The sequence below is a fragment of the Diadema setosum genome, chromosome 3 (assembly GCF_964275005.1).
Source record: "Diadema setosum chromosome 3, eeDiaSeto1, whole genome shotgun sequence".
NCBI classification, from domain to species: domain Eukaryota; kingdom Metazoa; phylum Echinodermata; class Echinoidea; order Diadematoida; family Diadematidae; genus Diadema; species Diadema setosum.
Window position 1 is genome coordinate 24022734 of NC_092687.1, and position 17675 is coordinate 24040408.

Sequence of the window (17675 nt, forward strand, 5' to 3'; positions counted from 1 at the left end):
CATACATCAAGTTTTAAAAAAATCCTTCAGGCATTGCATAAATATAAGGAAAGTAGTTATATTTTGAGGAGTTGACCTTGACCTTTGACCCATGACCCCCAACTTCCCTAGATAATCACTGCCCATCGGTACAAGCATATATACTTAGTTCCATGAAGATACCTTGAACCATTTGCGAGATATGGAGAAAAACATGAAATTTCAATTTTTTTTTCTCACAAAATAACCTGTGACCTTTGACCTTTGACCCTGTGACCCTAAAATCCACACAAAGTATCATCCCCCAAGGATATACCCTCATACCAAGTTTGATGCAAAACCACCACACGGTTCTTGAGATATCGACAAAAACAAAACGGGACGTACGGACGGACGGACGGACGGACGACCCGAAAACCTAATGCCTCCGGCCACTTCGTTGGCGGAGGCATAAAAATCACTACAACTACTGTTACTGCTGCTACTACTGCTACTTTTATTACACATACTACTACTTCTACTACTACTACTACTACTACTACTACTAGTACTACTACTACTCCTACTACTACTATTACTACTACTACTACTACTACTACTACTACTACTACTACTACTACTATTTCTACTACTACTACTACTACTATTTCTATTACCACTACTACGACTAATGGGTCAACTACCACTTCTACTTCTACTACTACTTCAACTAATACAACTACTGCTACGCTACTACTAATGAATATGATAACCCTTCTGTAAAATTTTCCTGTGCCGTTACTGGCATGCGCACTGGAGTGCTTTCATTACCAACTGCCACAGATGTTTGGAAGCTAATTGGTAATAAACCCATACCGGACAGGCTGATTTTGCTACAACCCGCAGTTCCAAAAGACACTTACACAAGTATGCTCGGGACTCATCCTCAATGGGCTAATAGAGATTTCCTAGTCTCTCTCATACCTACTGTGTCACCATGGCCTTCCTGTTGGACTATAAAGGAACATGGCTTTGCTAATTCAACATACAGCTCTACATCTGAATAGGCTTGATAATCATCAACAGGGTCACGTTGGGATGGGTTACTGGGCCCCGTCTTATAAAGCCTTCAAATCAATCACAAGTCCCCAAAATCAATCGCAACTTGCATTGCAGCACACAAAAAACTTGTGATTGATTTCTATCACAAGTCTTTATAAGACAGGCCCCTGGGTGCTGATGAAAAACTTTGGCAGGTTGAACCAATTTCCTGGGCACATCACAATGGGTTATATAGACTCGGACATATACATCCAAAGTTGCTGATTTCACTGAATTGCTTTGGAAAAAAAAAAGCAGAAAAGATAAGATGTTCTTTCCATTCTTTTCTCCTTGTAGAGCAGAAGAATCCACACCTCTTACCTTCCATCTCACACCACACATCTCTGCTGCGGGTGCTGGAGTCCCATTCTCCTGTCATCCACCTAAAGAGGGGGCACTTCGCCTCCTGGGCAGGGCAAGGTCTGCATGTGTGAAGAAAACACAAACATTTTGTTTTTTTCTTTTTGAAGATTGGAAGCAACTCACTAACAAATAAAACAAATGCATGGCAAATCAAGCAGCAATCCATGCCATGAACAAATCTGATGTAATTTCTTTGAGACTACAGTACCTATACAAAGGAAGAAGCCGTCTCAAACACATTGATGGCATTGCCAGGATGAGATACTGGGCATGAAATGGCTAACACACAAACACTAAACGATGGACAGATCAGAGTCTCCTGTTTGCTAAGAGGTCCTGGCAGAAGAACCTCCCATTTAACTCTATCGGTGCCACAGTGTAATTTCCCTGTGTTCCCATACTTGTGTTGACCTTTGACCGCTTTCAAATTACATAATTATATATTCTACATGAAAACAATAAAGACAGTAAAGCATGAAATTATAAAAACGCAGAACAAGTGTTTTTGGGTGGTATAGTGAGTAATCTGACAGACGGTTTTGGGTGGTTCAGTTACTAATGGGTTAAGACACAATAATTATGTAACTTTTTACAGAGACTTTTATGCTTCACATGCTACAAGGGGAATTGGAGGAAAAATTACAGTAATATAAATTGTAATGTAAATGTTGTGACGTAAATTTTCTGACAAAGCTATGATTACATTTCTTGCAAATGGACAGGAGCTACGCTATTATCCAGGGAAGGGAGGTATGACTTTGGCAGACAATACTGCAACAGACTTTTAGAATTCACTTGAAAAACCTCATCACTGCTGTTCAATCACAAGGATATGCAAGCTCTTGTCATGTGTAAGAGATGGATTCATGAGTGAAGCTTTCAATGTACTCTGGCATTTGCCAATTTATCAATCAGTTTGGGTGGGTTTGTGCGTTTCATAATAATATGTGAACTTGTACAAACACATTGTATGACTCATATTCTTTGTGCTCATCACAAATGATATCCCAACGTGTCTGGATGGCAGCTTTAGAACCTCACGCTGCACCTGTATCATCGAAGGGAAACTTATCATTCAAAATCTAAAATTATATCATTCCCCTACTCCCATACAAGCAACATACAACGTACACTCACGAAGGCCAGGCACTATATGTGCAGCTTTAAACATGTACTTACTAGCAAACTTATGAGAAGGACAGATAGATGCAAGTACTTTAACCCATTGTGGATGAGCTGATCTTTTATAGCACATGTTTCCCATAGAAATCTGCTGGTGTATACCTGGAACCAAAATGTAGTCATCAACAGCTTTAATAACAGTTTCTGGCCTGGCAGGGAATAGTATGGCTAGCTCAACTCACCTACTGTCAATGAGATGTGTAGTACATGGCTTCCCACCCAAGACTGGTGGACTGATCACAACTCTGGTCCTTGTTCTCTGGCCTCCCAGTGTGTCGTTGAAGCAATTTTTAAGGCAAGGTGTGAACTGCGACCACTCTGACACCTGGTGGGAAAGGAAAATAATACCAAGTCAAATATGACGCGAGAGAAAATATCATTCTCTCAACAAAATAATTCCTTCTGTACGTCTCTGGTTGAATATAAAAAAAAAAATTAAGTAGTTCAGGTCGTAATACCATTTTTTCAGATCTCCCACCGGCAAGGGGAAGTGTAGTCATTTCTATCTTAAAAATTGTTTTTTTTTTTAAATAAACAGTTATGGCAGACTCATTTATTAGCCATCCCTAAGAAAAAACATCAAACAAAAAAAAACAAAAAAATAAATAAACAACGTAAAAAAAGTAATACTAACATCATGTTAACAATATACTGTAAAACAAGGAATGTTTGCGTGCATTTTAATTTCATTTCGCGAGCGCCAAGATTTGCGAAATCAAAATGCACGCGAAAGTTCTTGTCTACACTGTATGCATTGAATGCCAGTGGCAATTTGCGAAAATTTCCTGCCGTGAAAAAAGGCTGTCGGCTCCAATTCACAAAAATTTCATGCCTCGCATATTATCATGTTTTACAGTAACTGAAACCAAAAGAAATATTCACGCAAGATCATTTGGTATAGTTCACATCTGCATAAACAATGAACTTTGGCCCAGTAAGAACAGGGTGCTTTACTGACATACTTACCACACAGTCTCCGGGGCACCAGACTTCACAGCGGCGATGAGTTTCCAGGTCCAGGGATGTCTGGTTGGGGTGTAGCCCCAGCTGGTTCCACCCCTCTAGAGAGCCCTCATTCCCTTGGGCTGGGGGGGAGGGGGGGGGGTAGTATTTACATCCCAGGAGGAGGACATAAAGAGAGGACAAGGGAGACTCCATTACAACATCAAACACTGTCTTTCCCCCCACCTGCCCCTTTCCACTTCCCTAACCCTGTCTTTCTTTTACATCCCTTCCCCCCTCTCCTTCTTACCTAACGCACCGTTTATTGTCCTCATCTATACTAATAATAATGATGATAGTTAAATAATAAGGTTTTATCTATCCAGGGCCCTGTTTGATAAAGCTGTTCGTAAAGTTAGAACAGCTTACGAGCGACTGGTGATCAGTTCTGATGTGCTACACTTATCACAATTTCCATAATTCAGCATAAGAACTGATCACCAGTCACTTGTAAGTCGTTCGTAACTTTACGAACAGCTTTATGAAACACCCCCCTGGGTAGCCTCTTCAGTGTTGCCACTGCTCTACCAGAGGGCCCTGGCTTTATTATTACCCTAGCGTTGCCAGGTACCCATTTATACACCTGGGTCGAGTGGTACTTCGTGGGTAACTGCTTATTCTTGCCCAAACGATTGCAGTACAGAGTAAACCTCTTGGACTGAATGAGACACATGGAGATTGTACACCTCCAGCCAAGGACTGGGTTTACACTGTTGCACAGGAAAGGGAATGGTAAGGGTTTCAATTAGCTAGTCTAGTTACATCATTTTGGGTTGGTTTTTTTTTAATTCCAGTGGCTGGTTTTCCTTTGTTTTTGTTTTTGTTTTCCTTTTTTTTTGCATTTGTTTTTTTTGTTTTTTTTTTGTTTTTTGTGTGTGTGTGTCTTGTTATTTTCATCTGACTTTTTCCACCTCCTTTTCATTCCCTTGTTTTTGCTGTATATGATTCAAAATAGTATTGATGTTTACACATGGTGTATTGTATATGCAATGTAAATAGTGAATACGAGAATGCTCCTGTTCATCTGATACAATCCAAAAATAAAAAAATATATATATATACTGTGGGATGCCGTAAACTTCATTTTACATTTTCATTATCACAAAGGAATTCTTATGACTCTCACAAAGAGTACTGACTAATCATTGTGATAGTCCATACCTTCCATTTGTATCATCTGCTGTAATCATGAGGAACTACAACTACAGTATCTAGGATGACCTCATTACAATACCAGAATTATCCAGACATAAAAAGAACTATTCTTACTAGAAATCAATATATCATTTGCCATTCATTATCACAATAAAACATATTTCATACTTCCATCTGAATTGCTTTTCTTAAGTTTGAAGAAAAAAGAGATCAACAAAAAAAAAGAAAGAAAGCTCAAAAAAGGAAGAGACTATTAAACATTTTGTGATTTGAAATGTAAATGAAAAAGGAAGGATGCCATAGAATGCAAGATTTCTGTACATCAAGTCACTGTATAAAAAACATGATCACAAGACTTTAGTTTAAAAGTGATCACTGAGAATGGGAATCAGGGGGACCATGAAAGAATGCAAAGGGAAGCAAACTGATTACTTAGTTATGTGCTAAATAGCTGGGAAGATGATTTTTGTCACACACCATTCAAGTAGCAGTACTCCAAGTCCACTGTGAGTCCGTCACTTCGCTGGCACTCCACCAGACGGGTCTGCTCTCCGACGCCGCAGCCCGCCTTGCTGTCAAACTGACAGCTGCTCCAGTTGCCACGGAACCAGCGATACGTGTAACAGGGTTTGACGTTACAAGGCTTGGTCTGGAATGGACAGGACATACCCAGATATATTAATTGGATTAAACCTCTGCAATTAATTTTTTTACACAAGATCCTACTTGGATCCCCAAATACCGATTCTTTGATACAAGATGGAATTCTTGATTGTTCAACTACATTAATGTCAGCACCTTTCCTGCACTAAGCAGTACTGGTAAGCAAGTGTACTTACTAGCTCTACACTTGAAAATACTATTTAGCAAGGTGAAGGATCTAATATTGTTAATCTTGATTTTAATCTGTGGCTTTTACCTGCTCTTGTTGTTTTAGATATAAATCTTGACGGAAAATCTTACATTTGCATACACTACATCTGGCATTGTGTTTAATATCATACTTGCAAAATGATAAATATAAGAGGTTATATCAAGACTGCCAACCTCTGTGGCCACCCCTCCCCAACAAAAAAAAAAAAACACAAATACATAGAAACAAATTGGAGTGACTCAAACCAGTGACTCAAACCACAAAACTTCTTTTGAGTGCAAAAATGAAGCAAAAAAAAATAACTGCATATTTTGGTTTAAAAACTAGGGATTGTTGCACACAAAGACAGTAAAAAAAGATCAGATAAACTTTTTGTTTCCAAACAGTATTTCCTATACTTGGATAATCCAAAAGCAGACTAAACATAGGACAAACATACAATGTACTTGTCAGCACCTCTGTTATACTAACAAATGAACACTCAGTATTAATACCATTCTGCCTCAAAGATCACAACACTTCTGCTATTGAAATTGTTTCTTTCTTGTCCTGATTTGTCTGACCTCATTCAAGTTGTGGACTTCTTGGCAGCGACGACCCGTTCCCGACGAGTGGGTGACGATCTTCCTCGTGCGCACCATGATGCCACTCGTCCCACACGTCTGGCTGCACTCTGACCACGGCGTGAACTCACCCAGCTGGCAGTCCACGGGACACTCTACGAGGCAGGACTCGTGGGTCGTGACGTTCTCATGCTGACACCGGTCCATGCCCACGATCTCTCCCGCCAAGTTGACGCAGTTCAGTGTCCGGTGGCGAGTACCTTTGACCAAAGAATAGGTGAAAAAAAAAATCACACAGGGGAAACAACTACAATGCTGACAGACAGCAGCTGCTAATACAGGAATAATAGGATTGTTATCATCGTCACCTTCAGGTCAAAAATGTCACAGTAAAAAAAAGTGCAGGTTTCAGCACTGAGATTGTACCAAAAGTTTTAAAACATTTTCCCAAGGTAGATGCAGTGTGGATATAAGAAAAGAAAGGGACAAAGAAAATTATTAAAAGGGAAAGGCAGATTACACACATGTACTAAATGAATGAGGTAGAGATCGAGACCCATTTTATCAGTGAAAGAACATTGAAGCTGCGTGTGTCCACATTCATTGCTATCCGGCATACATGCACATAATGGCAAGTTCTTCCAACCATTGGAATCCACACTAAATAAATTTTTATTTGAAAATAATTTGTCAGAATATAATTCTTTTCTCCATCCATCTTTGTCTCTGACCAATTTACTAGTACATTATAGGGATAGTGTGGCTGCTGGTTATGGCTACTGTAATGCTGTAAATGTATGATACCCCGGCTTCTTGGCTACTTTCTAATCATGCCACTCTTTCATCGATCCATCTCCCGATTTTCACTTCCACTCACACATCACATCACATGCTCAGCTCTGGTACTCACACACTTGCAGCGAATCATAACCAAGCATTGTGGTATTGTCCACTGTGTTCTTTAAAGGTAGGGGATACCTTTTACAGAACTCCTAAAATGCAGCAAAACATTAAATATGAACCTCAGGGGACTTGTTTAGGCCACTGCTTAGAAATTTGGAAGTCAACAGTTATCTACAACTTGCATAATGCACAAAACTCAACTACTCAGTAGTTCTGTGTCAGCCACACTTACGCCTTTTTGTTGCAGTCTTCTGTATTTTTTATCTATAAACACAAATCTAAAAGTATAAGAGCTGATGCAACAACATATAGAGTGTGTGGCAAGAATGTAAATATAGAAATGTTTGTAAGTTTTGATGAACTTTATTCACAAAATATACATGATGGACACACATGCAGTGCATGGGTCTGCAAAGGTAGCCTCGTAATGTACTGGAATTTACGGTGAGCCCCGAAAAAAATTCAATTCAAAATCTAACGGTCAATAAAAATGTACTAAATGTGACAGTGCACCTCAAAACGAACAAAAAGTCGCACACACTGATTTTGCGTGAGAACTGAAAATAAGTGAAATGGGTCAACCTAGCCGAACTTGACTTTTTCATATTTTCTGAAAGAGCGGGTCTTCTTTTACATTATGCTAAAATTTGGTATCATAAAACGGGCAGGAAAGTGTGTTTTTAGCAGTTTATCTCGAACATTTTTGGTAGAATAGTGTGATTAGGTGTGTCTTTAGAATCCCTTTTTCATTTCTAAAAAAAAACACATTGTCCACATTCTTCACTTAACCTTTGAAAGGATAGTGCTACTGCTTTAAAAGTTGGCATTAATTATGGACAGAATGTGTTAATGTAGCATGCTTAATTTCAGTTTAATCTGATAATCCCTTCATTGTTGTTACTCTGGTGGTTTACTTCCTGTTTTTTGTCCCATTCATCGCACAGCCAGCACGGTTTGTTAAAGATTAAGCGCTTGAATGGACACTGTACTTCAGAGCCTCTTTTCTCAGTTCACACTTTTCCTGAGTTTGTGCTTTCTTTCCAATATTTAGATAGGTTAGGAGAGTCCATTTGATTTGAGTTATACATCATTTTAAAGCTTAAAGTCTGCTCTTTTAGAATATGATCTTAACTAAAAATTCATGTCTGGCGATTTTTTGTTTGTTTTGAGGTGCAGGGTCACAAATGTTACCTTCCACTTTCAATACTTTATGGGAGTTTCTAAAATGATACTCTCTTCAACATACCACTGTCTTTATACAACTCTTCATTTAAGGCATGCAAATGGGATTCCCTACCTTTAATGCATCATTTACGTGTGCCTTTATACTACACTTGGACACAAGCATCAATGAAGGTCAACACGATGAATTCTCCACTGCCCGTCATCAACCTGATGCATGTTCTGCATGTTCTACGTCCTTACATGGTTGTACTTAAAGGCAGACCAGTGTATAGTGGTAAATAGGTAGGGAAAAAGGCAGGAAAGCAGAAAAGCAGGTTGAAAGATTGTGCGCCTCCCCCGGGTCCCCAATCACAGCATCCCTCACCTGTTTCTTTCAGCCAGGCCCTGTCTTCTGTTTCATACGTACTGCCTATTACTAGTATACTCGTGTGGTATGTGTTTTTAGATTAAATCACAAGGTGGCGCTCTTCACAAAAAAAAAAAAAAAATCTGCAGTAACAGATAGTATAGTTTTTTGTTGAAACCAAACTTCAGGTTTCTAACATTTTTTGGTGAAATAATGAGAAACCTCTGATGAAATATGAAAGAGCATGTATAGGTTAAACTCCAATGTTTATTTAATGACAATTGGTTTTGAAATGGCTGAAATATCCAAAACAAAGCAATCCTAATAAAAGGTGGAACCCAAGGATTATGATCGCTCTGTTTTACTATATTTTTCAATGTTTCAGCTGTTCCAAAACTGATTTTCGTCAAATAAACGTTGAATTCCTCTTAAAACGGTATGCCCAGTACTATTTCATAAGTGGTTTCTTGGTATCTCACAAAAAGTTCACAGCCTAATCCTCATCTCCACCAACACTATACCATCCCTTTAATTGGTCTACGAAAGTGGTATATCATCATAATCATTGAATGTGGAATGCAAAGAAAAATGTCAAATATCTTTCAGTCAGACCCAAAACTTACCTCTTCCACAGTCCCCTACCACTGCTCTACACTGGCTCCACTCCCCAAGCCTCAGGCGGTACGTAGCCCCAGCACAGTCAACCTCAGTGCAGGGAACCGTCTGTCGAAGTGGCACGCAGGGCTGCAGCTCAGCATTGGGTCTGACCAGGATGCGCGTCCTGGATTTCTGACCGGACGAACACGGGCTACTGCAGGCCGTAAACGCTGACCACTCACTGAATACACAGTCCCCTGGGATCAGGTAAAAATGGTCAAGCGGTCAAGGGAGTTAAAATGGGGATAAAATTTTGATTACTGTCTTCAGTGGTATGATGATGACGTTGATGATGATGATGATGATGATGATGATGATGATAGTGATATACATATTGATGATAACCACAATAATGATGATAATGAGAAGAGGAAGAGGAAGAACAGTGATTTCTACAGCTTGTGAATCTCTTTTCCTTTCATGAAAACATATTATATGCACCTGCATGAAAAATATGCATTTGATACGCAGTCCATTGTTAATAATGCTATTGTCTTCGAAGTTTGGTGCTCTGCAACATTTCATCTGGACATGCATGTTACAGTGTATGTACATCTGATTTTGCACTATTATTTCATCACGGAAATGCCATTGTCCATTTCTTTGCTGGAACCTTGCCTTCACTCTTCGAAAAGTCTAGAACTGGTTACAATTTTCATTTCTAAGGAGACAACATTTTTCAGAAAATTCAAGAATCTGACAATTTACATTCTTTCTGCATCTACAAGAAATCTTGTCTGGGATCTACAGACCTTGGCAGGGTAGAGGGCAGGATTGGCTGTCGGCAGGCTTTGGCGCCCTCTGTTGGCAGAGTGTTTCATTCCCAGCAGGGCAGGTGACGGTTCGTGTCTGTTTCCCTGTGCCACAGTTTGTCTGCAGGTCGGTGGGTACACAGGGGTTCCACTAATGTGAAGAAGAAATGCGACAACATGATTATTGTAAATGAATTAAATTGACATGTGAAATATACTACTAAACCAATAGAAAGAGGTATTTTCATCTGATATTTGTACTTAAATAAACAAGCTAAACAATGATAATAATGATAATAATACAGGGTACTTATAATGCACCAATTCCACGTGAGTAATGTGCTCAAGGGGCAAAAACAAGTAACTGCATACTTAGCAAGTTTTACAAGTACATGCATATGAAATAGTGTTACTACAAACTGTACAGTAGCAAGAAAGAATGAATTCAAATGCAGGTTTCCTCTAAAGAAATTTAAGTTCTTATGTTTTGTACAAATTATAACAAAATGAAGTGAGAAGATCAACCAATTTTGCCTATTTGTGTATCACATTTTCAATTTGTGACTATTCTTCATTCAGCCATCTTTGTATTTGCAGTTTTTAAAAAATGGTTCTTGAATATCAATTTCATAAGTATCAAAAATATAATATCAAGATGAGGAACTATCTTCCAATGTCTTACTGCACTTTTATATCTCCTATCAGCCTGCTGCTAAATCTTGCAAAGTGCACAAAGAAATTAGGTGTTCATATCTATGTCTGCCAAAATGTAACTAGGTCAAAGAGATCACATCCAATGTTAAACCTTCTAAGACCACAGTCAGTAGACTGCTGAAAACCACAGAGATGACTCTACCTCGGACAGGTCCCATTCCAGCTGGTCACATGACCTCTCAAAGCACATCTGTGTCTCAGCCAACAGAGGGCAGGCTCTTCCTCCCTGAATCGGACTGACGGTGCTAATTCGAGTTCTCGTCCTCTCACCTACAAAAAAAAAAAAAAAAAAAAGTGTGGGGGGGGGGGGAGAATGAAAAAAAGTATTATAAGAAGGAGCCTTTAAAAAAATCAAGTGCTGTGGGAACAGCAAAAGAAGTTTTTGAATCTAAGACTTGCTGGATGAAGAGTAAAAGCATTGTTGTTGTTGCTATAATTGTTCATGCTCTTGTTACTGCAGGTGATGATGGTGGTGGTATTGCTTAAGAAGTGCATCATTCACATTTGAACATTTGCACCTTTATCTTGTCTTAACCATGTGTATGAAACAAACCTTAGCCTTTCTTCAAGGCTCTCTTGCAGTAGTGATTGCAAGGGAGAAAAGCATTTGTTGTCACATAAGAAGTGAAGCCACCAGCATGACACAAAGCAAAGGAGTAATTGGACTCCTGTTCAGATTTTTTTTCTTTTTAATATCATACATCTTCGAATTAAAGAATTGATTTGCTATCAGTGTTTGGGAGCAAAACTTGTAACCAATTAGCGCAGCTCTGCTAAAATAAGCTCACAAAAAGCATGGCTTCCTACAGGTACGTCAATAAAGCTTTGGATGTGAGATGCATCACTGGATTATACACCAGTCCTGTAGCATCAAGTATTAAAAGCCTTCTGTGCTGACAGCCAATTGGCTATTCTAGCAATTCCACCTGACAAAGTTCATTACCTGAACCAATCAGTAGGAACAAAGCTTTCTATTACTGTACCCGGTATACGCCATATATTTCGCGAGTCTAAATTTTCGCAAATCGGGAATTCCCAACGATTTTGCAAGCAGTTAAATTCCCGATCGTGGATTCCTGTACTGAATTGAGAAAATGTACAAGCGTATGTCACATTCACATTGGAATCAGTGTCAATATTTTCGCGTGTCTTTAATTTCGCAAATAGCATCTGACTCGCGAAATTTGCGAAAATAAAAACCTCGCGAAATATTTGGCGTATACAGTCCCTTGTTTGTTGGTGGTATCTGGGCCTCTGAAAAGGACTAAACAGACCTGGGTAGCTATCATCTGTATAGTCAATCAATGAAAAAGATTAAAAGCGAGATGGGAATGAAAACCTTGACCGCAGGGCTCGGAGCAGGATGACCAATTGGACCAGATGGTCACTTCGCAGTCCACAGAGCACTGGACCTTGCAGGCTCTGGTCTCGGTGGGCAGGACCTGGTCAGTTTCTCCGGCCAGACAGAAGAGGTCTGCCATGTGAGTGCCATCATTTCGCTCACAGAGGGCACCTCTGTTTTGTCTCCCATTTCCACATTTCAAGCCTGGATAACAACATAAAGGTCAAAAATTTGCAAATTATAATCATTCATAATACTTGATAGCTACTGCAAATTTATTTGTTAGCTAACAAGCAATCAAATTTTAATTCAGACTACTGGCATAATACTTGTATCAGCAGAGAAACACAAAACCTTCCAAATTTTTTAGAGTTGTAAACATGTTGGTCTAGTCTCTCTTTTGAGCATGCCAGATCTGAGTTTGAGTAAAACAAAAAACAAACAAATAAAAAGGACAAACAAACAAACAAACAAACAAACAAACAAACATCCCCTTCAAATGCATCAGGACTGAACTGAAATAACTTTGTGATATTGCTAAACATCAAACCTGAATGATATTAAATATTTTGTCCATTTTACAGAATCATTTTTTATTCCCCAATTGCTGACATACCGATCTCTTGTAAATTACATTGTACAACTGTATGTCCAAGCCTAATAAAAATTTGATACAACAGTCCTCTCTTTCCAAACTGCCTGAACTTTATGCCTCTATCGTGGTAGGAATTCGCTCTTGGCCTGCCTACCTGCAGGAAGAACACAGGAGGTCCAGGGCCCGTAGGACCAGGAGTAGATAGCCTTGTTTGAGTTGCAGGACTGGAACTCGTGGAGGTCACTGTCTGCGATGTGAGGACACAACTGACGTGGATTGTCCCTGGGACCTTGGGTGAACAGGAAACTATAAGCATAGCATTCACAATCAACCGATCATATCACTCTAAATTGCCTGAATGCCGTTTCCATGCCTAGTAAAACAAGACACTATTGGTGGTGATACAGAGAAATTGTTTTGATCAAAAGACATTTAGAGTTTTGGCAGTACACTTTCCTTTCTTTTTGTTTTTCTTGTTAATAAAACAATTCACACTGTATTCCAGTACAACTTTACAGAGCAATATCATACACTGTAAATCTGACGATTAAATGACCTTTCAAATAATAGGAAATTAATCGTCAAAAGAACAAAACTTTTTGAATAACATGACACACCAAAAACATAACACAACACTGTCTCACATGTCAGCATGATATATCCAGACCATAATAAGACATAGATGTGCTGTATAATTTTTTTACTCTTTTGTCCTATGTGAGATTCCACAATACATACATTTTTTTAGCTTTTTTTTAAGCTTCTTTAAACAATCCAGCAATACATATCTTTAATAAACATGAGCATACCTATAGACTAGAATTAATTCTGAAGCACAGGAGTGATATGGTGCCAAGCATCAAACGCATCTAAGTTTTCCATCACAAAGGTAGTGCAGATATGTGACACAGGGATTTGCCGATTGATTGATTGATTGATTAATTGACTGTCTGACTGACTGACTGATTGATTGATTGATTGATTGATTGATTGATTGATTGATTGATTGATTGATTGATTGATTGATTGATTGATTGATTGATTGATGGATGGATGGATGGATGGATGGATGGATTGCTGATTGATTAATAATTTCCTGTCCACAATGGAAATTCTTCACACACTGGATATTACAACAAAATAAACGTACAGTGTACATTACACATACATCAAAGACTAACAGGGTAATACTGAAACTGAAACATACATGTATTAACACACAATATCATATACACCATACCATAACAATGTGATGCACTAGCCAAACATTTACAACAAAAACAAAATCTATTAACATAAATAACTTTTATACAATTATTTAACTTATGAATATTTTCATAGATCTCCTTTCCTACATCATCATAACCACATTATAAAATAATCAAATACTCGCCTATTTCAGCGATAAATTCACTAAGATACTGTACACTCAAATACAAATCTTACCAACGCCTACGATCTCCCGCTTCCTCATGCGGCAGTAGCCCCGCCCAGACTCCGCCCCACAGTTGGCCTGGCAGGGTCCATACTCAGACCAGGCAGAGAGCAGACAGTCCCCACCACAGGGGATGTAGCACCTCTGGGTGGGGGAGGGTGGGGGCTGGGTGAAATCCTGTAAGCACAGGCCTAGGGGAGGGGGAAATGGGAGAATCTTAGAACAAGTACTCAGGAGAATACAAAATGAAGCTATGGACACAGCAACTATTACAGATTACTAGCTTATATCTACTCATTATATGTAATACAATGTACAATGTATGTCTCTTTCACACATATAGTAATTTACAATCTTTTGTAAATGTTAGGCAGTCTTTATTAGATTTTTACAAATGTGACCAAAATTATTCTGAAATGGGGAATATGAAAAAAACAAACTTTGTGAAAAAAAAAATTGAAGGTTATCTACTTTACAGCTTCCTACCATTAGTCGTGTGGGTAGAAAGAATTGATAAAGAGAAATTTAAGTGTTGCACACATGTTTATACCAGGTAATCTATTTATCAAGGTAAAGCTCTGCTCCCTGGGGTTCCATGCAACTATTTATGATGGATACTGGTGCATAGAAGTGTTCATATCATATCATCATTTATATCATCATTATCATCATCATCATCATCATCATTATTACCTTCATTATCATTATTATCTTCACCATCATTATCATCATCCTCATCATCATCTTCATCATCATTCTCATTATCTTCATCATCATTATCATCATCTTCATCATCCATTACTACTACTACTTTCTTCTACTACATGTGTACTACTACTACTACTACTACTACTACGTACTACGTATTACTACTAATACTAGTGCTATAAACTGTAATTTTTGATATCACTGTTAGTATAATTATCATCATCAGGGCGTCGTCATCATCATCATCATCATCTTCATCATCATCATCACCATCACCATGGCATCACCGTCATCATCACCATCTTACCGTCCTCTGCCTCCAGACCATCGCTGCGTCCACAGTAGACCTCCCTGGTCTGCAGTCCCCTCCCGCAGTTTGAACCCACGACACTACACCCTGTCCAGGACGTAGTAACCCACTGGTAGGCATAGCAGGGATCTATGTCTGGGCACGGTGAGTACTCCATGATCAGACCTAGGGAGGAAACATTATCATGTGCAACTAAAAAGTCCATTTAGCTCAATCATTAATACACTATCTAAAATATATTCACATTGATTTTGATCTATAATGCACTGTAAAAGTGGACATTTTTTCCAAAGGCAAAAAAAAGTGTGCTTTCATTTTTACCCTGGTTTCATATTGTGCAAAATGTGTGAAAATTTCCATTGCCCCAAAATTTTTACTTTATACAGTAAACGTCCTTTGATAACTCAAGCCAATATCAGTGTGACATATAAGTTTGATTCCAAATGTGTTCTGAACTATCAGGCTTGCAAATACTTCATTTAACCCATTGAGGATGAGTCCAGAGTATACTCAGGCGGGTGTCTATGGGAAATGCATGTTGTAGCAAAATCAGTCCATCCTCAATGGGTTAAAAAATATGATGATGAAAACAACAGGCAACACTCTGGTGTGGTTTATGACAAAAGAAACATTCTCCTATTGTCGTTAGTAGCTTGCCAATCAAGTACCGTGCCTTTCAAGGAAGGTGAACAATGGTGAGTTTTCACATAATCAAACTTTACTGTTATGATAAAGCATTCACAATTACATAGTTGGCTTGCCAAGAATACATTCATTAACCCCTTTGAGTACTTTGAGTGATTTTTTGGCACAGATAGTACTATCGCACTGTACACATTGTTTCCGGTAGAGAAGGGGTTAAGTCTTCAATTTGATGAAATTCTTCCATCAAGTTTTTTTTTTTTTTTTTTTTTTTTTTTTTGGGGGGGGGGGGGGAGGGGGGGAGTTGCATCTCATTGACAAATTGCCCTACATCAATGTAAATAAGCACCAAATTGATAACTGTTTTAGTAGTAGCCATGACAAAGAAATCATGAGCATTATACTTGGACAGGATTCAAACCTACAAACTCCTGATCACTGGACAGGCATTGTATCCATTTAGACCACCGAGGTTCCGCCGGACAGCCATTGCCGGTTCTAATCCTTATAGCATGCTGCAGGTACAGCATAATCATTCATATCCAATAATGATAATAATAATATACAGTACCTGATGCATGCTATGAGGGTTAGAACCAGCAAGGGCTGTCGGCTGGAAGCTCAGTGGTCTAGTGGATAAAATGCCTGTACAGTGATCAGGAGGTTGTAGGTTTGAATCCTGCTAGAGTACTGCATGTATACTCATCATTTCTGTTGTCATGGCTACTACTAAAGCACTGCCCACTTCAGTGCTCATTTACGTGCAATTTATCAAAAAGATGCATTTAAAGGTTAAGTCTTGCTTAAGAGTTCTGGTACCATTAGCATCAGCTTCAGGAGGACAAGGACTTCCACCATTGACAGACAGGGTCAGTACATGCTTGGTCCTGGTCCTGCGTGCATGAAGACCACAGGAGGCACTGCAAGAGGACCAGGAACTCCAGGGACTAAGCTGGCAGTCCGTGGGACAGGGCCAATCACAGACCCGCTCCAGGTCCGGCTTGGAGCCAGCGTCACACTGCTGCTCACTGACGACCTCACCTGAATGGAAAACAAAAGCATCAGAAAAGGGATCACGGGCACAGGGGAGTGAGAGCAGAGAGATAGATAAGAGAATGTGGTCTGTCATTTGTAAGTGAGGTGCACTGAGATCAAAGTAACTGCTTTAGAGGTCCTTCAAAATTTTTAAGGTCTTTGCTATGGAGTACTGCAAAACTTGTTCATATTACAATAGTAGTGCGACACCAGATTACTATGAAATAACCACTTTCACAAATCTTCTTTGTTTGTATATAATGTACACATTAATTTTAGCATCTTACTGAGATATGTTAAGGACACACATCATCAAGGCATTTGGAGAGAAATGATGTGTGCCTTTAACTCGTTGAGGACGAGCAAAATCAGCCCGTCCCCAACGGGTTAAAGGCACACATCACTTCTCTCCATATGCTGTCATGATAACACAGGTCAACTTTGTTCTTTTTAATGTCATGGAAGCATGCAATTCTCTGAAACTCCTTTCACACCTTCTGCATATCCATCTACTACTCTGACATCTTGAATTGCAGATTTCCCATCTCAAGAGTGAGTTAACAAAATTTAGGATCTGTAGCTTTGGATCATATTTGTAAGATATCTATATAGAACTCTCATCTCATTTTTTTATTTATCTTTCAGCCTTCACTGACTCTACATAATATATCATGTTCATTTAAACTTCCCCTAACTTTAAAGAAAACTGCACCGAATAAAACTTATAGTGTGATTTTTGTGATGGATAAAATATTACCCTTGCTCTGCTCCAAAGATTCTGCATTTTACTTTACCTGTCGAAGACAAGCTAATTTTGCATCAACACACATTTCCCACAGAGAACTGCCACAGT

General features: G+C 38.9%; 1 protein-coding gene across 1 annotated transcript in view; it reads right to left on the reverse strand.

The window, feature by feature from the left end:
- LOC140246703 (thrombospondin type-1 domain-containing protein 7A-like) overlaps positions 1 to 17675 on the reverse strand; it is a 61245-nt gene that overhangs the window by 7592 nt on the left and 35978 nt on the right. The window contains exons 9-21 of the mRNA XM_072326041.1: positions 16607 to 16828; positions 15143 to 15310; positions 14139 to 14318; positions 12847 to 12981; positions 12095 to 12301; positions 10898 to 11025; positions 10042 to 10192; positions 9256 to 9486; positions 6199 to 6458; positions 5239 to 5410; positions 3571 to 3689; positions 2787 to 2929; positions 1381 to 1481 (exon numbers count right to left, since the gene is read on the reverse strand). Coding sequence (XP_072182142.1) covers positions 1381 to 1481; positions 2787 to 2929; positions 3571 to 3689; positions 5239 to 5410; positions 6199 to 6458; positions 9256 to 9486; positions 10042 to 10192; positions 10898 to 11025; positions 12095 to 12301; positions 12847 to 12981; positions 14139 to 14318; positions 15143 to 15310; positions 16607 to 16828 — 2217 coding nt within the window. The remainder of the gene's footprint in view (positions 1 to 1380; positions 1482 to 2786; positions 2930 to 3570; positions 3690 to 5238; positions 5411 to 6198; positions 6459 to 9255; positions 9487 to 10041; positions 10193 to 10897; positions 11026 to 12094; positions 12302 to 12846; positions 12982 to 14138; positions 14319 to 15142; positions 15311 to 16606; positions 16829 to 17675) is intronic.